General features: G+C 51.3%; 1 protein-coding gene across 1 annotated transcript in view; it reads left to right on the forward strand.

Annotated features, from left to right (window-relative positions):
* LOC106742119 (paired box protein Pax-5) overlaps positions 1-25,206 on the forward strand; it is a 46,502-nt gene extending 21,296 nt beyond the window's left edge. The window contains 8 exon segments of the mRNA XM_014614758.1: positions 12,071-12,327; positions 18,123-18,208; positions 18,609-18,751; positions 18,753-18,865; positions 20,284-20,382; positions 21,087-21,317; positions 22,419-22,514; positions 24,159-25,206. Of these exon segments, the coding sequence (XP_014470244.1) occupies positions 12,071-12,327; positions 18,123-18,208; positions 18,609-18,751; positions 18,753-18,865; positions 20,284-20,382; positions 21,087-21,317; positions 22,419-22,514; positions 24,159-24,379 (1,246 nt within the window). The 3' untranslated portion in view covers positions 24,380-25,206.
* Positions 25,207-25,573: the final 367 nt, after the last annotated feature.

Below are 25,573 nucleotides of genomic sequence, written 5' to 3' on the forward strand. Positions count from 1 at the left end.
GACATGATAACGCGGATTTCGCGTGTCAACCCCGGCGAAAAACCCGGTGAATTACCCGGGCCGTTCGCGATGACTCGGGAAAGCGGGCGAACGCGGGCTTAATATCCAGTTCGATCGTCCGACTGATTGGCAGTTAATGAACCGTCGAACACTCCGCTATTAATTGCCCACCGGCGATGAGTAATAATCACGGGGAAGTTCAATCGCGTATTACCGCACCCCCGTGCGCGGCCAGTCGTAATCGATCCGCCGGAGCGATCCCGTAGCGAAATCATGCGGTGTCACTTCCCACGACCCCCGCCCCGATCTCGCGTTACTCGCGCGCGAGTGTGTGTGTGTGTGTGTGTGTGTGTGATTAATACGATCGCGAGCGATTGATAATTATTCACTTTTACAAGCCGACCTTCGCGACCTTCGCGCGCTCGTCGTCGAACGGCGAAAACGCGCGAGGAATGCGCCTCGGGGAATGCGACTCGAAATTTTCGGTCGGCGCGCGTATAATAGCGGACGAAGGACCATCCTCTTGACTTCCCATGACCGGTGCGGAGGGAGGGGGGCGAGGGGAGCTGTTATAAATCGCGCGTTACATTGTGCTTAGAGAGGATCGGAGAGTCGGTGACTGTTGACTCGCCGGTATCATTGTTGGGCGAGCGGCTTTTGTCGCTCGGGATGCGCGGCATCGCAAACAAACACGCACACACACGCTGCGCTCCTTCGCGTGCGTGAGCGCACGCACGCACCGGGATCGCGGTGTCTCGCCGTCACACCGTCCCAGCCCGCGGTTAATATAGCTGTGTACACGGCGAACAGCGGCAGCTGCCGCTTCGACAATGCGCCCCGCGCGCGTCCCCTGATATAATAATATACTCGTCCCGGGCGCGACGAGGGGGACACTTCATCAAAGTGACTGAGACGCGCCATCGGAGAGCGCTGGCGCGAAATGGCGCGCGATGCGCGCCGTTTTGATCTCTACCTGACACCTTCGGATATTTACGAGTACACCGCGCGAGACGCAGCCCCCGAGTCGAAATTTCTCGCTTCCACATTGACCCTGCAAATTACTCGTCGAAGGGCCGATGGAGAATCCTGAGATATAACGTCACAAGGACTGTTGGCATACCTTTGATGCCGGCAAACGGCTATTCATTCAAGAATCATTTAATGTTCGATCGTCTCAGTACTCCACGCGCGTTTAGTCTATTCGTAATTTCGATAAACGATGCATTAATTGCGCATTATACTTGGCTGCAGAAATGGAGTATGCGAGATGAGCGAATATTAATCAACCCTTTGCACTCGAGGGCTCCGCTATAGAGACGATGCAAATAACTTTCAGTTCATAACATAAGGACAAAGATAAATCGTAAAAACTATTGTGTATAGGATATTCCGCTCTTGCTATTTGCATTGTCTCCATAGCGGAGCCCTCGAGTTTGAAGACAAATTTTAAATGGCTCCGCTCCGGAGTGCAAAGGGTTAATATAGGAAAACGCACTTTCTTTTTGGAAGTCTCGGTGAAATTTAAAGTTCTTAAGAGAGCTAATAAAGAAGGGGCTGTAAAGGCAGAGATATAATAGTAGTGTGTCCAATAACGCTATACGACAGAAATTTAAGTTCCGTGCTATAACAATGACAAAAACGAAAATGAAGAGGAGGCGTTGGTAATATGTAAACAAAGCGGCATTTGCGGCCCAAGGAGCATTATTAGACGCAAAGATTAGCATTTGTTAGATTCAAAGGCCGGTATTCATAATTGTAAATTATTTAAAACGATCTTTGATCGACGGCATAATTAATTACGAGTTCGTATTCATAGGCCGTTATTCAGCTGATTGGATTGGATTTTTTTGTTATGATTAGTATAACGTAATATATGTATATATATGATTATCACAAATTATCATTATGATTGTTGTTAAATGAAATACGTACAGATGCAAATGACAAATAATCGAACACTTGTAACGTAGTAATTAATTGTCAAACGACGAGTAACTACGAATGTCGGCCTAAATTTCGACTCGGTATTCCCTTGTTCTCGGCAAGTTCGTCGGGTGTCCGTTAAAACCGAAAACAAACGTAAATGATTTGACATAGCAGAAAATATCTGACGTATCGCCCGTGTCCTGGTATCCTGCGTCCTACGTCCTGACTTCCCGATCCAACATTCGGCTTCCGGCTGCTCCATTCTGGTACTCCGGATATCCACTCGTAGCACTGACACTCGCGTGAATACGATTCGACTGGAGGAATGTAGTTAATTAATTATTAACTCAACACCAACGAGAGGCTGATTAGATATTTTAAAAGACAACGGAAATGATAATTTTCAAATTACCGATACACATGCCGCTTCGCGGTGTGTCCCAGCCGCTGGTAAAGCTCGAGGCGCAATGACACGGTTACGGACAAATACGCAACGCGCGAGAGTACCAAAACAATCGGCAAAAACATATCCGCTAATCACCAACCGTCGACGCTCATTGACCACGCGGACACAATCTCGGCGGCAACAGTCAACGCTCTCAAAATATTCGGCGAGTGTCACCTTGCACTTATTAACGCCGGTTTCCCATTTCAACGGGTTTGATAGATTCAAATGGTCATTATACCGGATCTGAATTCGAATCTCTTTTGGTGCACATTATCGTATTTTTATCACCCTCATAATTCCCTCCATTTCTATCCCTTTTAAAATTCCAAATCCTCTCGAAATTTTCAATGCCATTAAAACTAACAATAAACGGATCGTGAAAAGGAAAGTTCATTTTATTTACACGTTAATCTCATTATTTAGTTAAATTGATTATTTAATATTTGCTTATCGCACATACATACTCTTTCTGCGATCGAGTGAGTTGCGTGAATACATCGTTTACTGAAAATGGAAAGGAATTGAATGCAGGTGGGATACATCGAGATCGGATGTGAAATAATTCTGAAACGAATTTTCCCTTAAACCTCAACGTAAAAAAAGGCTAAAGTGTATAATTATATAGTATTATAAAACAATAGTTCGTATAACGTTATATTTCGGGCTTCTCCATCGGTGCTTCAAGTCCGACAGAATCAGGGTTAATGTAGAAGTAAAATTTCGATTCGGGCTAAGAGTGAGACGTAAGAAACAGAATAAATACATGTACCGCTCGAGGGTGACGCGATATCCTGCCGTGCGATTTGGGATGATGTCCTCATCTCATGTCATCGTTCCCCGCCATCAAAGAGCCGATTCGGAACGCGAATTAAAGGGAATTTTATCGGCGAAACGAACGGTAGAGGCTGTGCCACGATTCGCGCGGCAACGCGAGCTACGACGTCGCGGGTGTTGCCTTTGTTTAAGAATCACACCGTGGTGCATCGTGTGGAAGCGCCAGGTAGCGCCCGCGTGGAGTACATTACAGCCTCCCTGCTCTCTCTCTCTCTCTGTCTCACGAGAGAGAAGAGAAAGCGAGAAGTGGCGGAATATCAGGATACACCTTTTCCAGCCATTGTGCGGCTCTGAAGGGCGTACAATGGCCGTGGAGCGAGTCCCGTATTGTGTCTACAGCTCGGCGGAACAGTTCTACGATTCTGGCTGCTGCTGCTGGCTCTCACTCTCTCTCTCCCTCTCGTGCCCTCTCGCCGCCTCCGGTGGCTCTCGCCACCCCCCGAACCTTCGCCCGACTTGGAGTTAACGAGAGAGGAGTTCCGTCCTGGTGCTATTCGTGGGCCACGGACGGAGCATCTGCCCCGGGACCGCTAAATCCTCGCGAAAGCCCCTTGAAATCTCCCGCAATCCGCCGCGCCATATAATGGACCGTAATAACTTTAAAGTCCGCATTAACGCCGCGAACGCGAGGCGCCCTAATGCGCGTTTAACCGCGGCGCACCCAACGCTCATTCCGATCCTGTCGTCACCGGGACGAATCGATGTCGTTTTATTATCCCCCCGACGTCAGGGGGGCGCGAGCAGAGAGCGAGCGAGAGAGCGAACGAGCGGTGTAAAGGCGTAATTCGAGTTTCACGGGAAATTGAAGTGGCGCTGGAAATTTCGGCCTCGAGACCGAAACCCGTATTTTCTACGTCGCCGCGGCAAACGACGTGTAAAGCAGATGCGTCGGTGAGATGTGGCGACATTCGTTGTTAAGAATGGCGGGCCGTGCAAGAGAGAAAGAGAGAGATATGGATAGACAGAGAGGTGAGAAAGAGGAGGAGAGAGAGAGAGAGAGAGAGAGAGTGCGGCTCAACTTCCATCCGGGTTTCGCCGATTCAGCGCGCGAATCCTGCTGGAACTGTTCGAAATTCCGACCGGAATCGTTGCGTGAAGTCGATAAAAAAAAGCTGCTTCGTACGGTACATAATCATTGTGCTCTGCGAGGATGTGAAATGATCGGTCGGAGAAATTCTGCAGTACACGCCCGGCTTCGACGAGCGCGATAATCGATAGGACCGGCGCGAAGGGCTACATCGGCGCGCGGAATGGAACACGCTCTCGCCGGGTTAATAAAACATTCTTTCCCGCGATGAATGCGCGCGCGCGCGCGCGCGATCGAGATCCAGCGATGCTTTACACGATCAATAACGGCCGACGCCTAACGAGCGCCGCGATAATTGACAATTACAGATCGTTCGCGCTCGCATTACAATCCGGAAATGCCGTCTCGCGATGTCTGGGGCGCGCGCATCCGCTAACGAGCGATACGAGCTCATTGACAAGCATCGATCGCCCCCTTCTCGCCCACGCGCGATCGAGATCCGCGTCCGTCGGCGGTCCGACGGTGCACTCCCCTTCTCGTCGAAGCCCTTGGGTCATCGCTTCGTAACGACGCGCCGCTCAGGAGAGAGCAACCCCGCGAAAGAGGATCGGAAGCACGATCCGCGGGAATTAACCCCGATTCCGCGAGAGCGGGATTTAAATCCGCCCAGTCACCAACCCCCCCGGAACGACGACGAAGGGAAACGTCGGAGGTTGGAGAACGCGTCGGCACGGTGGTGGTGCCGGCGGCCGGGAGAAGGCGGCCCCGGCGAAATGCGATAAAGTTGGCGTAGAGGTAATTTGAGTATAAAGTTTTATTCGCAATAATTTAACCGCGCGCGCGCGCGCGCGCGGTCGTCGCGAGGGCGCACCGTAGGATCGGCTCGGTGGGTTATAGGTAGGGAGAGGACGCTCTTCCTCCTTCTCTCTCTCTATCTCTGTCTCCGTCCCGACGAGCGTGCGGGAGTGCGGGTCATATATTTGATGGGATACTTGGCATAAAGTCGCGCATAAAAGTAATGCCGACATTAAAGTTTGCGGTTCCAGAGCCGTGGCACGAACCCACCCTCCCGGCCGAGTGTTCTCTCTCTCGACGCGTCGCTCTTCGCCGGTAGCCGCCTACGGTTTTCCTCGCCGCGTCGGGACTTCTATCATCGGAACCGACCTGTGTAACGCTCGTACGCGTTCGAACGCGTCCGTTATATTCTCGTAGTTACTGTCGCTTCGTTGAGAATAAACCCCGTTCGATAAAGAGAGACTCGCTATTCGCCGGCGTTTTCGACGACGCGTTCGGTTATCCGCGACGATTTCCGGCCCCCCGCCGGACTCTCTCGTCCGCTGTTTTGGGAGACGAAAAACGCGCCTTTCCTCCCGAGACACCGTTCGCGAGATCGTAAAAACGCGAGGTGAAACCATGGAAGTTAACGCGTACAAACGGAAACCGACGACTTTCCTTTCGCCCAACTTCACCGGCCGCGTCTCGCCATTTTAAACACGGAGTCTTGCGTCGAGCAGACGACGAGTCCTCTTTCTTGCTCTCTCTCTCTCTCGTGTGACCGCTTCTGAAATTTCTAAGTACGAGTTCGAGATTTAAGCAGTATGCGGCTGCGACATCCACATACTTAAGGCGAACGGCAGGGTAGGTCGACTTCTCGGGGTGGGAGATGGCACTTCGGGGTAGGTAGCGGAGCAGTTTAGTTCAGGAGTGGCCGTTGGGGAACGATCTGACGGCGCCAGGGGAGGCATAGCTTCTTCCCACGTGGCACCCCCGACACGCTCTACCCTCATAATTCTGCCGAGCCTTCCTCCAAGGCACCACCTCCGTCGTAACCGTGAGAGCGACGGAGAACGTCGGGCCTCGTGCCGCCCGCGGAAAATCCCTTACTCGCCCGCCCTCGCTCTCGTCCTCCTCGCCGGAAAGAGATCGGCAACCTTCTGTTCCCCACTCTCGCGAACGAAAACCACCGACATGATTTCCCGACCGCGACGGGAGTTCCGAGTCCCGATGGCGAGCTCGCAAATCCGCGTCGAAATGCGAGCGGCTAAACTCGAGATGTAACGTTTACGACACGCGAGCTCGACATTCGTGCGCAGGAAACGACCGCTAATAGCTGCGTCCACGATCGCCGAAGGCTCTACTTGTGATGATTATCCAGGAGTCGTCGCCATTACGATCCCGCATAGAAAGTTTCTTGGGACCTAATTAGGCTCCGGTCTGATTTCCTAAAATAATTGTGGATTCCAGTTGGGTAATCTACGCACGTTCATGTTAGAAATATATGTAATGTTTCAAACATGTGAGGTTCTAAATGGTGAACATAAATAGATCTTAGTTGGTCATCCTCAACGTTTCCCCAAAAATGTCTTCTAGTTCCCATCTTGAATTACGATTGAACAAAATATACGAAGCACTAAGTATTTATATTTTACACACACATACGCTGTTAGGTATAATAATATTATAAATATAACCTTTTTCTTTAAGTCACCGCCTAAGCTGATATACATTGAGAAATTAGTTTAAGAAACTAATATCTTGTTTGAATATGGGAAAACGAGTGTTTTAATTATAAGAATTAAGGTTTCTCCGAACCAAACCTTGGTTTTTTGTAACCGAAACATTTATTTGTCCATATTTAAATAAGAATTAAGTTTCAGGAACTCAACTAAAACAAAAGAAACACTTCATTCCACATATCTGAGATAAAAATGGAATTCCTAATTGGTGTCTTGGTAGAATAAATTATTTTGGGACAACTTTGGGCATTTTTATCGGAATCTTTATGCTGTATATGGAAAAATCTGGAAAATTTTCTATGCAGAATGGCGATAATTAACACGTTGCTGGGTACAGTTTGCGACGTTTTGTGTCTCGTAACGCATCCCGTTTGCCCGCAATTTATCAACTTTAAGCACGAAAGCTTAATTATATAGATACAAGAAGTAAGGCGAGTCGGGAAATCTGAGTTGGAAAGCGTCGAGCTCGCATCGTTTCGCGCCGCAGATCGCAACGCGAATCGCCACGGAGAAAAGCACGGAAGAAAGGGCGCACTCAATGATTAGATGAAGTACCGGAAAGCAGCGGGGGTAAAAGAGAAAGACAGAGAGCGCCGGGGAGAGACAGAGAGAGAGAGAGAGAGAGAGAGAAAGCGAGAGGGAAGAAAGAAAAGAACAAGAGCGGAGAATCGAGCACGAAGGGAGAAACACTGTAGCGCCAGGAAAATGTTGGGGTTACGTCGTACGAACTTCGTTCTCATCCACTCGCTTCTCTATTTTCCCGGCAAGCTCTGCCCATAAAAGACTCTCAGTGCCCTTAGCGGTGCTCCCTGTTTCTCGCGCGCGATCGATACGCGCGTCTCTCTCCCGTTCGAGAAACGTTGGATTTTTGAAGAATCAAAACGTTCCGAATGTTGTGAACGCGATGTGTCTTTCGCTTTCGGAGGAAAATTGAAAATCCGGATGGTCGGAGTGATTTCACCGTAGAAAGAAAAAAAGAGAAACAAAAAGAGGGAGAAAGAGAGAGCGAAGGAACAACGAGAACGGCCGAATTCGTTCGTTTCTCGTTCCTTTCTCGCGCGCCCGCTCGTATCAATTTCTCCATCGCAACGATAATGCAATGCATCGCGATCGGCTTGCGCAAAGGTGCGCGCAACTTCTCGATTAGTCTCCCCGGCGAATTGCCTCACCCGCTACCCGGTGGCATAGAAAATTACCGGACCGGCCGTCGGTTGATATTTAGCAATGCATCGATAACGAGCGTGCTCATAGAGGATTACGTTAATTAGAACGCCGAGGCCCGGGCGCGCGCGATGAATTTTAACGCGAGAGCCCGCTCGTTCATTCGGCGCGGCCGAGGCGCAGCGTGTCGCAACGGCTCGCACCATCTGTATCTCGCGATACAATCTACACCTGTTATAGCAAAAGGGCCTTCCTCCTCTCTCTTTCTCTCTACCCCCCCCCCTCCTCCCTCCGTCACTCTCTCTCTCTCTCTCTTTCCTCGAGCGCCGTTGCATTTATTAGATCGCCGATTACGTTCATTATGCCGCGCCAGAACGGAGTCGTTATGCGTTCGCGGAAGCCACGCGCGTCTGATTTTCATCATTCATGAAATGCCGCGTTCGCGCGCGCGTTTCACCGCGGAAAAAAATCATAAACGCGCCGCGCCGCTGGCTATATGGCAGACGGACACGGCAACGTCTCTTTCGCGCGCTGTGGAATGCCATATTAATGATCCAGTAAATACCAATTTTCAACGCGAAAGCCCTCCCCCCCCCCTTTCTCACCCTCCCGTTCTACCGGCGCGCACGAGGCATGGCGAAATCACAACGGTTCGCTCGAAGACACCGTATACGTTTGTCGAATCCTTATATTTTGCACTGGCTACTCTCTGAAGTGCAAACAGTATATAATCGCTGAGAAGCAATCAACAGTTATCGGTTGTCATAGTTATAAGTATAGTACTGCAAATCAGTTGAAATTTCACTGGAAACGTCTGTTAACATGCAGTGATTGTTCCCATCGGGGGAATATGACTGCAGAAACAATGAAGGAAGATATTATTTATTACTTCTTTCTTTATCATCTTAATAATTCTTATAATATATTGTCAACGATTTTGCCTAAAATATTCTTTAATTGTGTTTGATTAATTTAACTTTTATCATATTTGAAGAACACGCTGACAGTATTCGAACTCGAGATCTCTAGCTCTTGAGAGTCTATTATTCTACGAACTACGCTAAATACGACGTATGATCGAATGCGTACACGTATACAGGATGTCCCAGACCAATGGGAACGAACTTCATGAGGGCGTAGAACGGATTGAGGCGAATAAGAAAGTCCTCTACTTCTTTTTTGCAAATAACACACAGAACTTCGAGTTATTAATTATTGAAAACAGCCAGAGGCCACTTTAATTGATAACTGAAAAATGTGCGCGTCATTTGTAAAATGGTTCAGAACTTTTTTTGTTCAGAGTGGCCTAATCCATAAATATATGACAACTTGTAAAATGGTAAAGGACTTTTTAGTTCGCCTCAATACATTTTACGTCCTTACGAAATTTGTCCCCGTTGGTTTGGCGCACTCTGTGCATACGTATTGTATATTTCTGCTACGGTACGCGATTTGCAGTGAACTTTTCACTGCCAGAAAGTCAGTGGAGTATAAGAGAAAAGAATCAAACGGAGGTGTTCTCGCTAAAAATAAGCGAATATTCATTCATTCACTCATTCACATTGATCATCAGTACAATACTGTCTTACTGACTCAGTCAGTGAAATTCTCACTGATTCGACTTAAGAAAGTAAACTCGGTTTTTATCGAAATTTCAGCAGCGACATTACCGAAACGCATTAATTAGTTAATAAACGTCGCACTTGCACGAGGAATGGCGGCGAGAATAATCGCGGCTTAATTGAGTCGGTCTCTATCGGGAGATGCGATAACGGTCGGGGTTTATCGCAGGTGTGGAACCGCCGCGTATGGGGGGGGGGNGCGGGATGCGCGACGCGCACGATAACTCGTCGGTTTAGGATCGTTGGTACCCCGGCCACCCTAGAGAGTCTAACCTTGATAAGGATCGCTGCTAATTGTTGCGAATTGGTGAAGGTGGCGAACGAACGAGGGAGGTTGGGCAACAGGTGTCATCTGATTGATCGCCGTTGCTCGCACCCCCACGATTACCTAGCCCACAAACACATCCACGGCAGAAACGAAGGACTTAATGTCGATCCATTACGTACTGGCCCGGCCGGGCGAGGAATCGTTGACCTGACGCGTTCCAAAGTGCATTACGAGGCGGAAAAGGACGGAACGTCGAAAAAGTGCGGCACGTCCGTTACGTGTTACGTACGACGGCTCGGCGAGCGGCTCGCGACGCGACGCGTAATTCCGCTTCCCTCCCTCCGGATTATTCCGCGTCGTAATTCTTTCCTCCTTTTCCTTTTCTCCTTTTTCGCCGGACAACTTTATCCTCCCGGTAGAAACTTATTAACGGGACGGCTTTACGGCCGGAGTACGCCACGAGGCGCAGCCGAGATCCCCGCGAATCCATGGGAAAATTTAGAGGCCGCCGCCGATAATTCATCCGCAGCGCGATTCCAGCCGGCGGCTGGAAGAATTCTCGGAGTTACGAGCCTCTCGGAAAACGGGCTCGGCCGATTCATCTCACCGCGTTCCAACGAGGACGTCGCGCGCGTTGCGACGGTTGTGTGGTGGCCCCGCGTGACACGGCAAAAAGCCCGATCGAGAGAGAGAGAGAGAGAGAGAGTCAACGTTAAATCATCCAAGGCCGAAAGGGCGTAGCGGGCGAGGCCCCGCGGCCGGCGCCGCGCGGATCGCGCGCGACTTCGCGGCGAGTCGCGCGAGATTAACAGCGCGCCGCCGTGAATATTCGCCGGGATAATTGATACCGACGTCGGGGAGCGGCTGACCATTGGAAACCGCGCGCGCAATATATCATGGATAATAAGCAGCCGGTGCGCGCACACGCCCGTGCTGGCGAGGGAGACGAGGGGAAGTCTCGAGGTGGTGCGCGCGTTGCTCCGTCGAGAGAGCTTTTCTCTCTCTCTCTCTCTCTCTCTCTCTCTTTCTCTCACTCCGCGCGATGCGCGATGCCCCGCGGTTCCGCAGAGTCACGTCGCCGTTCCGTGTCCGAAGGAAAGGCGCTCGCCGTCGTCCGCGGAACAATGGGGAACGGCGACGCGCGCGTCGTCTCTTCGGATGCGTGCGCTGACGCGAGAGATCGCGGACGCTACGTATACGCGTATATGCATGCGATGGTCAGGTAAGCAGGCGGGAAGGTTGGTGGGTATCAGCCAGGTACACGTCGGGCCCGAGGAGAATGATCGTGCGCGAAGTGACCCGCGTAATCGTAATTAATCATCGTGTAACCCGTGACTCGCGGATCGGTATCGCGTAGGGCGGCTCCGCCGGTTATCGTCGACGAGCCGGACGCTCGCTCTCTCTCTCTCTCTGCTGTGCTCTCCGAGCGGCGATGTCGGAATTTATGATCGGTCGTGATGGAATTGGAATGAGCAATCGTTGCCGCCTTTGTCGAGGCAGCTCTCGTTCGAGGCTCCTCTCCTTCCGCATTGGCAGCGGCGCTGCGAGGCGGCGAGGGGATCACGCGTTTCCGGAGGGAGGGATACTTTCTCTCTCTCTCTCTCACTTTAATACGCAGATTTTTACCTCATGAAAAATAAGATGTAACGAGCTGTTGCTTGATTTATACGTTACACGGCCCTGAAACGCTTCGCGCATTAGACGGCCCACGCAAACCGAATTAGCGGTCGTGTAATCCGCGGCTGATCGATCGGTATCTCCGATCTCCGTTTATCACCGCTCGAAAAGTCAAGCCTGCGAGAGAGCGCGCCGCGCTCAACAGGAAGATCTTGTCTCGTAACAATGCCAGGCCTCATCATCGATCTCGAACGCGCACCGCGCTCCGCGCCCGACGGACCTGGAATTAACAATCGGTACTTTGTGCCACTCCATTGTTGCGCTATGAAGTCACTGTATATTAATAGATACGCAGAGAGGCCGCGCGCGGCAGATGCATCTGCGCGGCGCGGCTACACGCCGAAAGCGTTTTCAATGAGATCCGAATCGGCAGAACGCCGTCGCGATTTATTACCGGCCCCGCGTGATCTCCTCGGACTTTTAATTCCGGAGAGAGGAAGAGAGAGGGGAGGAAAAGAGGAATAGAGAGGACGAGGAGGCGCGAAAGATCGAGAGTACTAGAGAGAGAGAGAGAGAGGGGGGAAGGGAGATGGGAGACGTTTCACGTGACGCGGCGATTTTGCTACACGATGCCTGACCTATTGTTCGCAGGATCGTGAGGAACAAGGCGGCGGAGAAGGCGAAGCACGCGCATCAGCAACAGCAGGCGCAGCAGCAGCAAGGTCAGCAACAAGGTCAGCCGGGATCGGGCGGTTCTGTGTCGGTGATAGCACATGCACCTGCGACGGCGGCAGGCCATCCCGCTGCCACCGCTCCCAACGCCTACAGCATCAGTGGCATCTTGGGCATCCCGGTGCACCACCAGGATCCGAATGGCAACAGCATCAAGAGGAAACGCAGCGATGACGGTGAGTCACCGAGAGCGCGCTTACTCGTGTCGCTGACCCTCGCCGCTTCACGTTCGTTCGCGTCCTCCTCCGCGCCGCGCTCTGTCATCGTGTAACATTATTCAATACTGAATTCGATGCTCATTATCGATAGCGGAGATCGCATTAGTTGAGATATCCGATTGCGGACTTGCAGAAATCTCGGCGTGAAGCGGGAACGGGGGGGGGGGNGGGGGGAGTAACTGCGAGCATACGAGCGTCACGAGGGGAGGAGGAAGAAGCGCGTTATTAATAACGCAGGTGTACAAGTCGAATACCGGCGAGCTTTCCCGTAACGTTCCGATAGCTGGGGGATCGTATAATTATTGATACAAATGCGAATCCTGCAACGCCACGGTAACTCGTCATTTATGGGAGTCAGCAACGCGATATAAGTTCCAAGTAAGAAATACAACATTTGCATCGTCGTCACGGCCCAGCAAATCGCTACGAGCCAAGTCGGTTTACACAGGGCAGGATGGAGGCGGGAGGGGAGAGACGAGGACAATAGAGAAGTTGAACAATTTCGCGAAAACTCAGACGTTAATACTACCGGTGACGTCGCGAGAACCGTCAGAGTCAATTTGTGCGCGCTCATTGTCTCCTCCCGTCGGGGATCCCGAATTTTCGTCGGCTTATTTAGCCGCGGGACAAAGACCCGTGAATTATATTCCGCTCGATTGTAACATCTATTGAGGCTGCCATGCACAGACAAAATGGAGCAGGACGAGATTCGATTACGGACTCAATGACAGACGCATATCTGATTAGACGTGACTATTAGACTCTCGTGCATACGAAATGCAAAGTAGAGAGCGGCTCCTTACAACGGCAATTAATCCTTCGCCATGGAGCGCAATCGAGGCCTTCGTGAAATAAGTAAAAAGTGCTATGAACGCAACAGTGTTTTTTAGAATTCTGTTCTGCGTACAAATGCACGTCAGCCGACTTCAGAGCGTTAATCGTGTAAATTACGGTAATTGTTGCAATATGTGTGTTATTACGCAGAAAAATAAACGTAATTATTTTTTCTTCAACTTCTTAAATCAGATAATATTTTTGTCAATTTAAGTATATTTTAACAGCTTGCAGTATATACTTAATAATACTTTAATATATGTAAATATGTAAATAAATTATTGAATGTAAGTGTAAAGTGATCCTAAATGGAAAAAAAAATATTTACATAATACCTCTTTTCTATTGAAGAAACTTAGTGATTCTAAATTCAAATTTTTTGTAGTAGTATATATTTGCTAAAAATAAATTATACTCGATGTTGTCAATATTCTGTGAATTTAATGCTTGCCGCAATTGTCGCAACACATGCAAATAAGTATCTACTTATACGAAGGAAATATATTGTATGTAGTCAATTATATTACTACCTCCAGTAAATATTTACCAATGAATATTGGAGAAACCGTTTTATTAGAATCAAGTAAATATTGCTTGAACGGTAACATTTTTTCCATAGTAAGAGAAATGATAACCATACTTGAAATCTTCCGCATCTTTTTCGAAAGCTCTCATATTCGCTGAAATTTCCGCGATATTTTCAACCGAACCATTATAGAGCAAAGCGGCACTCGAAGGGTTAACATATATGTATACGTGCGATCAAGTGAACGTGATGTAAGAGAGGAACACGCACGGTTAGCCCGGAGCGTAAGAATTTCGGTATCGGCGAAAGCGCGTTTTTCGCGGTGGGTCCGGCCGCGCGCTCATTTGCGAGAGAGATCGGGGCACGCACGTTAAGCCCCGAGCGAACCAAGATTAGCCAGACATACAGCAAGGTTATCAGTCAAACGTCGGCCAGCACGTGCTGCGATTCATTCTGCTGTCGTTGCGTGAATAACGCGGCCCGAAATATTCTTGACACGTGCTGCGGCCACGCGACCGACGACGACGGCGCAGCGGCGGCCGCTTTTCGACGAGAGAACGAGAGCTCGCCAGTCGATCCCGGGATCTCTCGATTCGCCGCTTTCACGAGGTGCAAAGCAATCGAAGGGCGATTCCGCTCGCAATCAAGCTCTCCCGCGTCGTCTATCCGATGCGACGTCGCATCGGTCGCGATTAGACTAACTCGATCGTCGTGATGCCGCGGAACGTCCGCGTAATTCTATTCCCCGCGTGTGTGTGTGTGTGTGTGTGTGCGCGCGCGCGAGCGATGTTGAATCGCGCGAACGACGGAAACACGCGGCGGGGAAAAGCGCGCGCGCATAAGCGCGATCAAAATTCCGGGAGCGCGCGCTCGTTTCGCGGCGTAGATATATCGATTCGTATACGCGAGAGCGGCGCGCGGCGGTGTGCCGATGGGTACACGGGTAATTCGATATAATCGGATTATGAGAGCGGCGATACGCGGCCGCAAAAGCGGTCGCGTCCGCGGCGAGAGCACTCAATGTTTTGCGAGTGCGCGCGCGGAGGGGTGCACGTATTAGATTATAAACTTCACAGACCACAGGCGGCTTCTATCTCGCGGCCCCGACGACACATTAGCCTCCCTATCCTCCGGGGAGATCATCGACGTGTACGTACGTATACGCGTACGTATATACCTCCTCCTAACTGTCTGGAATTTCAACGAACGGAGCGCCGACGTACCGAGAGAGACGGAGAGAGCGTTCCTCTTCCGTTCGCGTCCCATGCGTCGGACGGCACGGTAAAAATCGACCGAGCGTCGCGTTAAAGCCGGCCGCAAGTGCTCAAATTTAATGAAACGCTCCGGCCGGGGAGCCGCTCGAAAAACTCTGTTACAGAGCCCGATCGATTCTACCTCGGACTTGCCAACGATGGAAATGTTGCGCGCGACCGGGTCGTGCGCGATCCACCTCTCTGTGCTCGCTCCGGTCAATTATCTCGTTAGGAGATACGTATCGAAGATACGAGTCTTCGTGAACAAAAGGGGTGGAGAGGGAGAGAGAGAAGGTGGCGATTCGAGTAACGAAGGAGCGCGCGCACGGAGGCACTCCGCGATTTGAGACTCGTCGGTCGGGAAAAATCGCTCCCGGCGCGCCGTTCGTCGGCCATTATTTATGCCTTCGACGAACGGGCCAAGACATACCCGCGCCCAAAAGTTCTCGGAGCTTATTACGAATTTACGAACGGCCTCTCGAGGGAAGCATTGCAATCTATCGGGGCTGTTTGTTGTCGCGTTACATCTGCGCGCTTTTGCCCCATGCAGAATCCCAGAGCCCGCCGTGTCCCACCCTATGCGTCCCTCGGACGTAGGGGACACGCCGGGGCCAGATTCGCCCCAAAGTCCATTATTACCCGTGTATTGTATTGCTTAACATTGACTCAATTGCTTTCGAATAACGCAAGAGAGGGAGAAAGAGAGATAGAAGGAGAGAAGAGGAATATACGCGGGAAGAGAAAAGAGGAGAGAACGCGAGCGCGTGCTTTGCTCTCCCGAGCATCAATCGAATTATTCGACTTACTGCTCTTTTTCGGGAGGGGGACGCGCTGACCTTCCTTCCGCGCGACATAATTCATTCGCTGTCATACACGAGTCGAGAACCGGCCCCGGATCGCTTGGATACGCCGAAGCCCGCGAGTCGAAAATGCTACTCCGACGTTCATAATGATAGTCTGCGCCTATTTAGACGGCATATAGACTGATAAACACCTACTTTGACGATACTGACACTCCTTCTAACATCTCTCTTGAACTTTTCATTCTACAGATTGAATTTTAATGCTACCTTCAACAACCTATTTTGACGCTAAAACAGCGAAAACGGCGATTTAAGATATCATCGGGGTCAAAACAGGAGTTCAATTGTATTATTAGAATTTAAATTGAAGCTTATTTTGCTATCTTAGCTCCTACTATGTTGTAGAATCAAGGGGATGCTATATTTGAAAACTTTATCAACAGAATACCGATTTTTTCCTACAAAGTTTACGTCTTATTGGTGGCGCGACAGAATTACAAATACTTTTACATAGCGAAAGTACGTGCGAAAATGAATCGTTCAATATGTGACGAAAATGATTAAAGATTTCAAAACTGAAATCTCGACCTGTCAAGTAAACACTTATCTGAAACCAAAATTTTTCAACTTGCACCAATGAGGAAAATCTCGTAGAACATTTCGGTACCTTTTCAGTTGTGCACAAAAGCCTAAAAAAGATACAAAAAGTTTGCAGAAAAAGTTATTTATATATCTCGGTTAGATTTCCCGGTAAATATGGTAAAACAGAGTGATGCGCAATCATCTTATTCACGCTCATATCATATTAAAAATCAGCGAAAAACAGAGCAATAGTGATCGTGTGAATGTGTCGTGTTATGTAACGTAACATTTCGAGAATCGTCTCTACGTTATCGAGTTCGCCAACGGGGCTGTAGCATTCCCTTAAAGACTCAACATAAAGCCGAAATTTCGACTCGGGCTTCGCTTTGTATTATAAAAATACGCCTCGTTGAACGCGACCGCGGTCGATGTCGGCGTGACACGGAGACGCGCGCGCGTAATCTAGGAAGTGGACTTCGAACATCAGAATTTTCAGCGGGGCGTCGATGTTTCCGTGTATCCGATATAAATTTCCACGCGGCGCGACAATGTCCATGTTTAAAAATATACCCGGCGAGGGACGCGCTCGATGGCGCGTATCCGCGAATAAAAACAAGAACGGCCACGTGAAGCGCAGTAAAAGCTGGCTGCTGGTCCGGGCGATAGCCCGTCCGTCGTCGTCGTCGTCGTCGTCGTCGATTTTACTAACTCATCGGCCGAAATCCGACTCGCATAACCCCCGATTACAAAGTGGAACGGCGTCCCAGGAAGCGCCCTAAACTCCAGTAAAACCGTGCTATAACGCGCGCGCGCGCGCACGCTCGTGCGCCGCGGTCGCGATTAACTCGGCCGATCGAATCGTAAAATTCGAGCGGGACCGAGAGGGTAGAGCGCGCACCGCCGGTGTGCGCCGTGTTTGAAACGAGGATTTTATAGTGGTCCAGGAACAAACCCTGCCGCTCGAATGGTCGGGACCGTCGCTCGGCCGGCCGGACAATCACAACTTGACAGGGAGGTTTAACGAGCCCTATGCTAGGCGCACCCCCGCCCACCCCGCCCCCGGATGGTCATTTAATTATTCGAGATACCCCGAACGTTGGACCATCCACCCCCACCAGCGACGTTACGTCCGTACTCTGTCCCCCTCGGCGAGCTTTGTGTGTGCGTGCGCGCGCGTGCGGTCCTTTCACCGGTCGGTTCCGTCCTCGACCTCGCTCCACACCCCTCCGCGGGGCAAGGGTTCGCGGTGCCCACCCCCCGACGTAGCGGAATAACGACACTCTTGTCCCACGTGCCTGTTCCTATATTAAACCGCCGGGACGGCCGGGAGATAATAAAGACATATAATGGAATCGAAATTGTTTCTCTATCTATCAATGCCATACGGCGTCTACGCGCGCGAGCCGCGCTGCACCGCGCCGCGCGTCCACTCGACAGATTCCAATTTAGTTTCGGCCGGCCACGTTTAATTTGTGTCTTGATTCGTGGGTAATACGAGAGACCGTGTTGGTGCGATCGCGCCGGCCGATGCTCCGTCCGTCGGTCGCCGATTCATTTTCCCGTGTTTTCGAAATTATGAAATTCGAGATTGCGTCGAAATGCGTCGAAACGCTCGTTTCTACGCGTCGCTCTAACGAGCCGGAAACGGCAACGGATCGTCGTTGAACGAGAATGTAAACTCCGGCCGCGCGAGCCGAATCAACGAAAAGATTCATTCGTTCGTCGATTTTAACGCGAATCTTTCAACGGTTACAGACGACAATCGCGACCTGAACGACCACGCCGAGAACGACCTGAAGAGGCAGAGAAGCAACTACAACGGCGACCAGCTTTACTCGAACGTGAGTATCGGAGACATTTCTCGAGCGGCTGGGCTTTGCGAAGAAGTAAGCCACCGAGTGGTAAAGAAGTTCTGTTCCGGGTAACTTCTTAGCGAAGGCGGGCATTTAATCGCTCAACTAGTCGCATTACCGCGCGAATAATCGAGACCGAAGTCTGGGAAATCTCGGGTGCGGGTCAACGCGGCGACTCCGAGAGCACAACTCAATGGAAACGCCGTAATCAATCAAAAGCGACGCAAAGTTCCATAGAATCTCCATAACTCTCGAGCAGCAGCCCCTTGCGGTAATCGCGGAACCGAATCGGGCCGTAGCTACAACATCCAAGTCAATCTTGGCGCTTGTTCTCGGATGTCCCTCCAACTCGCGAACTTCGACTTCAGGTTCCCCCGGTCTGTTGCAGCTGTGGTCGAGTAAATGGAGCATCAAGGACGAGCACAAGTTCCTGAGCGAGCTCGGCGGCGGAGGCGGCGGTGCGACCGGCGGCACGAACGGCGGCGGAACCGGCGGCGGCGGCGGCGGCGGCGGTGGTAGCGCCGCCGGCGGCNGGGAACGCTATTGCCACCTCCGCCGAGCTGTACGACTCCCTGGGCACCATCAGCACGATGACGCAAGCGCAAACTCCCCATCTCTACACCCCGCCCATAGGGGGCACCATAGGTGAGCGCGCTCGTTCCTTCTCTTTTCACCCTCCGGCACCCACCACCACTCTTACCCTCTCTCATCCCCATCAGCGTGGTTCCCCTCTTGCTTTCTCTCTCTCTCTCTCTGTCCTTCCTCCCCTCGCACGGAAATCCCGGACAGTGTGTGCACCACAACCTCTTGTACGTAATGCCATATACCGAGTCCTTTTCCTCCGACCTGCCATCCACCTTCGTATCCTTACACTCTTCACCCCCGTTCCACCGAATATCTCTCTCTCTCTCTCTCTCTCTTACTCTCTTTCTCATGTCCTCTTCCTCCTCTCGTCCTGCGTCTCTTCCCAGTACGCTTATTATTGCGGCTTACGTCTTGCTTTGCATACCCATATCGGCTAAATACATGGCTTTAATAATGCATGAGCTGTGCCAAGCAGCGGCAGAAGAGGTGGCGGAAAGCTCCACACGGTGGTTCGGCGTTTTCAGCTTCGGGGAATAACTCTCTCTCACACCATCTTTCACTTCTTTATCAACCGTCTTTCTTTCACTCTCTCTCTCTTTCTATCTCATTCTCTCTTCAACCGTGTCTCTCTTATTTCCTCTATCAGAATAATAATCAGCTGGATCTGTTGTTCGCGGATCTTTTTTTCACTCAAGTCTCTCGCTTATCTCCATATCACGTATATATAAATATATATATATATATATATATATTCACATTATTACGTTCTATTTCTCTCTGTTTCTCAAAATAAATAAAAAAATCGATCTATCTCTTCTCCTCCGTCACTCTTCTACTCTTCATCTCGCTCTCTACTTTTCTTGCGCCGTTTAAAGGCGGTCGATCAACGGCGGAACGTACACAGACGGTACGAGCTATTGAAAAGTAACCGCCGAATGCGGTGCACACAACACACGAGCGGAACTTTCTCCGGTGGCACGTGTTGCGAGCAACTCGGTCACGCCGTGCCGCGCGCCGCGAATTCTCCCGATCGGTGCTTTTCGGAATGGACGAAGCGAGGCGTGTAACGGCGGCTTCATCTCATGAAATTCAATCGAGGATCTTCGCCCCGGATCGAAGGATTTTTGAAGGACGACATAAGCGGTCCAAGTCGATCGCACGGCTTGCTGCCCCCGGCCGTTAATATGTAGCAGTGTGTCGCGGCGACTAAGGCGCTCCGGTCGAGCGTACGCGAAAGAGTACTTCGTCTTCGATCTGCCGTTCGACGTATCCGCGAACGCGACGAATCAACGCCGCTACGGATATTCCTCCGTTGTCCGGCGGGCGGCGATCATTCTTGCACGGCGAAAGAACTCTCTCATTCCTCGGACGAAAAGAGAGAGCGCGCGTTTTCCTCGCGACGGTTTCCACGTTCCGCCTTGATCGTCGGCCGATGATACGAGAACCGCAATAACGGAAAAATGGGGATCCCTTAATAGCAGGTGGTACTTTGACGCCGCTCGCGCCACTGACGATGCAAGAACTAAAATTGAGCCAAACATTGGACGGGGCTAACATGTCTCCTTACCACACCACCGGTGAGTTCGCCACCTCTTTAGTTCTCTTACGGTCGCGCCGAGTCATGTACACCTGTTCCGCTGAGCCATACGGTTTTGAGCCTCTCTCGGATGCGCGTGTCCAACTAATATGTCCACATCTCAAGTGTGTACTACCACGTCGAGTGTTCATGGTGTTAACTTTACCGCGAGATCAAGCGCGGTGTCTTCCCGCTACCCATGAGGATCCTCCCATTACCCATGATAGCCACTTACTTACTTTATGTCCGACGAGCCAAAAACTTGCACTTGCGGAACGTGTTCGCTCCGGCGCGCAAAAAGATAATAGCATTCGTTTTTCTTTTTTTTCTATTACTTCATCACACGCTGTTTTTCACTCGCTCGAAGCTAGAGCGCGTCGGCGACGCGACCCTGGGGGCTATGCGATTGTCCTCCCTGACGACAGAGCCGCGTCTCTCGACTCGAAATTCCACGCTAATTCGGGATAAATAAATTTAGCGAAAAGAAACCGGAAGGGAAATCGGAAAAGGCTCGGACGTGGAACAACTCCGTTGCATTCGCGGGATGCATAATTCCGCGGCGGTTAAGAGCCAGACTCTCCCCCGATTCCCCCCCCCCCTCTGGACTACTCCCACCGAAACAGTTTAATTAAGCTTTAGACGTAAGGCGCTGATCGTTAGCTAGTGCTTGACTCGAATGTCGTGTTGTGTTGTGCATGGCCATAGCAGAGAGCAGTACCGTCGCAGTATCGTATGTAGGGGTGGGGGCCGGTGGGGGCGAGCAAAGTCCCCCGATTTCGTTGCAGAACGAGACAAACGCCACCCCCGCGGCCCCCAATACCTCCGGAGGGGATCCCGGACTGACGGTCTTGCAGCCGCCAGTTTCTCAGCCCCAGGTAGCCTCTGCGATACCGCCGTACTCGACGATGCTACCAAGTTTCGGACACTACGCTACCGGTGAGTACCAACCAGAAAGCTTGCTTAACCGTACAAGGACACGCGCTCGCCCGCTCGCTTCGTGTACCCTCCGGGGGTTGTACCGGAGCCGGCGTACAGTCGGAGGGTAAGTCAGAGCTCTGTCGAAGAGCGCTGATTTACCGGTCCGAGCAGGTGGCAATTTTAGCGGGGAGGCCGCCTCGTATTCGTCGGAGACGCGTACCAATGGAGGTTACCACGGACGATGTTATCCTTAGCCGACGTGTGTGCAATCGGAACATTGATCCCTCACACGTGCGATTTGCAGGATAAGGCCCGTATTCAGAACGGACGTGTAACGATGTTAGCATGCTAACGAGTCAACTTATTAGTCACTCTGAACAAGGATTTTGCTGTAAACACGCGTGATTATCGATTTTTCCCAACAGAGCACACCGGAATCACCGCGAATACTGAGAATCCTCACATCTCTCGACTCGTTAGCGCGCTGACATCGTGTTGTGTGTACGTCCCGAATACGGACCTTAGGCTTTTGCCTCCACGATGCTGAGTCTCGGACCGAGATCCAGTATTTACGCCGAAGTAGATACGTCGAAAGGTACCGGAATTTCCAGTAATTCTAGTAACTTTTACATCCGGCCCAGCATCGTGAACGCGCAAGGTCTTAGACCCGTGCCGGCAAGTCTGTGCTCGCGATTTCTTCGCGAACGACTTCTCTCTCCGACCGGGAAAGCCAAATAAATAAGTAAAAAAAGTATAATAAAATGAAGAAAAGAGAGAGCACAGAGGAGAATTGTCGTTGTCGTTTCTCGACCGGCCAGACTCTGTGTAGAATTAATCACGAGAACGAACCCCCAATCATCGTCTCGGTGGGCGGCGATAAGCGCTGTCGCGAGTCCGGTTGTTGTTAATCGGTCTGCGGAGTCGAAATTAATGCGAGTCGCCCCGATTTGCCCGTTTATGCTCGCGCGCTCTCTCGCGCGCGGGCGCACCTGCAGGACCAGTTCGCCGATAATTCATTGAGACATTAACGTGACGCACACGTTAAGCGTGGCCGGCGCGTTAGTGGACGACGCAGTGTCAGCAGCAGCGCTAACCAGCTTATCGTCGACTTTTGTTCAGGTGGTGGCGATTACGCGTACAGCGCTGCGTATTCCCAGTACTCGAGCGCGCCGTACAGCGGCTACGGTTATGGGGCGGCGACAAGCGGGTTGCTCAGTAAGTAAACAGTGAGTATGAGTACCGATTAGATTAGGGTCATCGAAATACGAAAGCACTAACAGAGAGAGAGAGAGAGAGAGAGGAAGAGACCGACCGACCGACTCGACATGCCGCCGAAAGCCGTTGACAACGACGTGCAAATGGAAAAACCGGCCCGTATTCTGCGCGTTCTCAAAACGCGTGCGAAACGCGCGCGCGAAAGCCGGCCGTCTGTTCTTTACCTCGCCGCGGAAGTTACGCGCGTTACTCGAAGATACGGTCGGCAAGAAAAAGAAAAGAAGAACTTTATTCGCGGTTACGCTCGCGTGAGCCGTGGCGCGGACACAATTCCCGGGCAGGACCCTCTCGCTTCCCCGGCCGGCCGTTCCTCGTTAACGCGGCTCACAATTCGACTCGTGTATCAGATAACATCGGACTAGTTCCGCAAGGAGTCACGTCGTTCATTCTCGGTCCGGTTTTCTAATATAGCGGCGCGCGATCCAACGCCTATCTTTCATAACGTAAGATCGGCACCGCGCGCGCGATATATTCCCCCCGCCGTCGACCCGCGCGTAGACGAGAGCTCGCGGGTGCGCGCGGAGAAACGAATAGAATAATAAACCGCTGTTCTTTTTTTTTTGTTCCCTATCGGACACGCGATACGTTGCCGACCCGTGCGCTCCTTGCGTCACGTAATGCGCGGAGATCCGTTCGCGATATCGCAACGCAATATCCTCCTCCCTTCCGCGCGGGCAACTTATTCCGCCGCGTTCTTGATATTCCACGCGAGCGTTGCGCGAGAGTTGCTATAATTAAACGCGAAAATTAGATAGGCGCACCTCGCGGCAGAGCACGATTTATTCCGTTGGTTTTTTTTTCCCCCTCCTTTATTTCGCGCGGCGAGAACGCAGTCGCGCGGCGAAAACGCCTGCAACGTTACGAATTGCGCGCGACGTAAATGCGCCCCTTTCGGCTCGGACACGCGCCGTTGTCGCGGGAAGGGGAAAAGATTTGCTGTTGCGACTGAGAATCTCGCCAATTCGGCAAATCTATAGCCGTAATACAGGGAGATATTTTATGCGTCGTGGTGAACCAAGTCTCGGCGGATGCGCGTAAGATTAGTGATTGTTTACCTGAGAAATTTTGATATATCACGGCTGTCTCGTTAACGCAATACAGACGATTCTATACGCAGATAATGGAGAATATTATTGAATATGAACGTGCGATAAAACATATTTGCTGGGATAAACGATCCTATTTATTGTTTTATCAAAAGGAAGCCTCGTACATTAACGCATTTAGTTACAGTTGATAACACAGACGGAAAAATGTTTGTCAAGTAACTCTGATTAGAGTAGGTGTTTCTTTTAGATTTTCGGTCGCGAAAAAAACGCGGTGGCCAAATTATTCGATTGCCACGTATAAGCAAGACAATATCAGCAAAGGTGGATTCGTCCTGCAAGCAAGTTGACGAATTCTCCCGCTGAATTCTGCCCAGGCGAGCTATAGATTCGCCGAATTAGCCATATTGATCGTCCGCGCGGCACGCGGACTCGAGAAGGAGCGCGACGTTAAGCAGGGTATATGAATCGTACACGCGGGATAGCCCGCAAGACTCTCCGCCCGCGATGAACGCGACCGTTTCCTCTCTCATTGCAGACTCCACGTACTACTACTGCAACGGGGACACGTCCACCCACACGTCGCAGCAGGGCGGCGGGTGCAGCAGCGGTGGTCCGGAGAGCAGCGCCGACGTGGCCAGTCGCTCGCCTCTGGCGGCCACCAGAGCCAGCAGCGGTGCCAGCGCGGCCTCGCCGACCGGAAGCGCCTGCACGAAGCCGGACCACACCTCCACGCCGACGGACCTCTACCTGGCTTGATGGTCAACCGGTAACAATCGCACGGGGGAACGGCCGCCGGCGGCTGAATATCCGTCAGTGGGCACGAGCGGGCTAGCCGGCTGCGACAACGGACGCCATATCACGAAGAGACACCACGTCGAAATAAAGCAATGATCTCCTTCCCAACCGCTCTGGGAAGTCCCGTTCTCGGCGGGAGCGCGCGGGGCCGCTCACCGGCGGCCGTGGCGACGTAACCGTGCCGGGGAGGATTTGGCGGCGAAGATCGTGGGACAACCCGTTCTCCGCGCCGACGAACCGCTGGATCAGTGATCAATCTCCGGGGGGAACTTTGAAAAGATTCCAGGAGTGGACGCGCGCTCTCGGGCTTGCGAACTCGGTCGCGCTCTCAGGGTGGTGGACGACACAGGCCGCGGGGTTCGAAGATCGCGCTGACGACGAGCTAATAAGGGTTGCGCTCGCACGACGCGCAAGAGCGTACGTGAGAACTCGACGGCGCGGCATCGCGCCGTTTCCCCGATATTATCACGCGTCTCGCCTCTCTGCGTTTTATTTATTTGCTGTGATCCGAAGAGAGAGAGACCATCATCACCATCATCACCACCGGCGGACCGACTCCGAGAGAGAGCCGGCCGCGCGTCGGGGAACGGCGCCGCCGCTCTTCTTGCTGAGCGCGCGCCGGTAGGTAGTTTAATTTAATGATCCTCAGTTAGCGTAATTTTCACGCGATGGTCGCGACCGCCCTCGCGAGCGTGGCGCGCTGACGCGTGCCGCGAAGCCGCCTAGTCGGGGAGCGCGCACGCGGCATTCGCGCGCGTGCGCGCTCGCCGAGGCGAGCGCAGTCGGCGCGCGACCATGTAAATATATATAAATTGAATATATATAAATAAGAACAAGGAAAAAATATATATATATATGTAATATCATATATATAATTATATATGTTATATATATATGTGTGGACAAATTATATATATAATATACATAGTTATATACATAATGTGGATGTATATATATATATATATATATATATAAATATATATAGCCCGTGTAATAAAAGTCAAGCGCCCCGATGGCACGTTTTTCTCTCCCGTAGGCACGACGCCCCCCCCCCCCCNAAGTTTGAGATTTTTAAATCAGGAGTCGACGTAACGATCACTACTGTTAAGGATATTATATATATTTTTTGTAGAAACCAAAGACCATACGCGCGAG

Source organism: Dinoponera quadriceps, unplaced genomic scaffold (genome assembly GCF_001313825.1).
Source record: "Dinoponera quadriceps isolate SergipeBrazil2010 unplaced genomic scaffold, ASM131382v1 scaffold676, whole genome shotgun sequence".
NCBI lineage: Eukaryota > Metazoa > Arthropoda > Insecta > Hymenoptera > Formicidae > Dinoponera > Dinoponera quadriceps.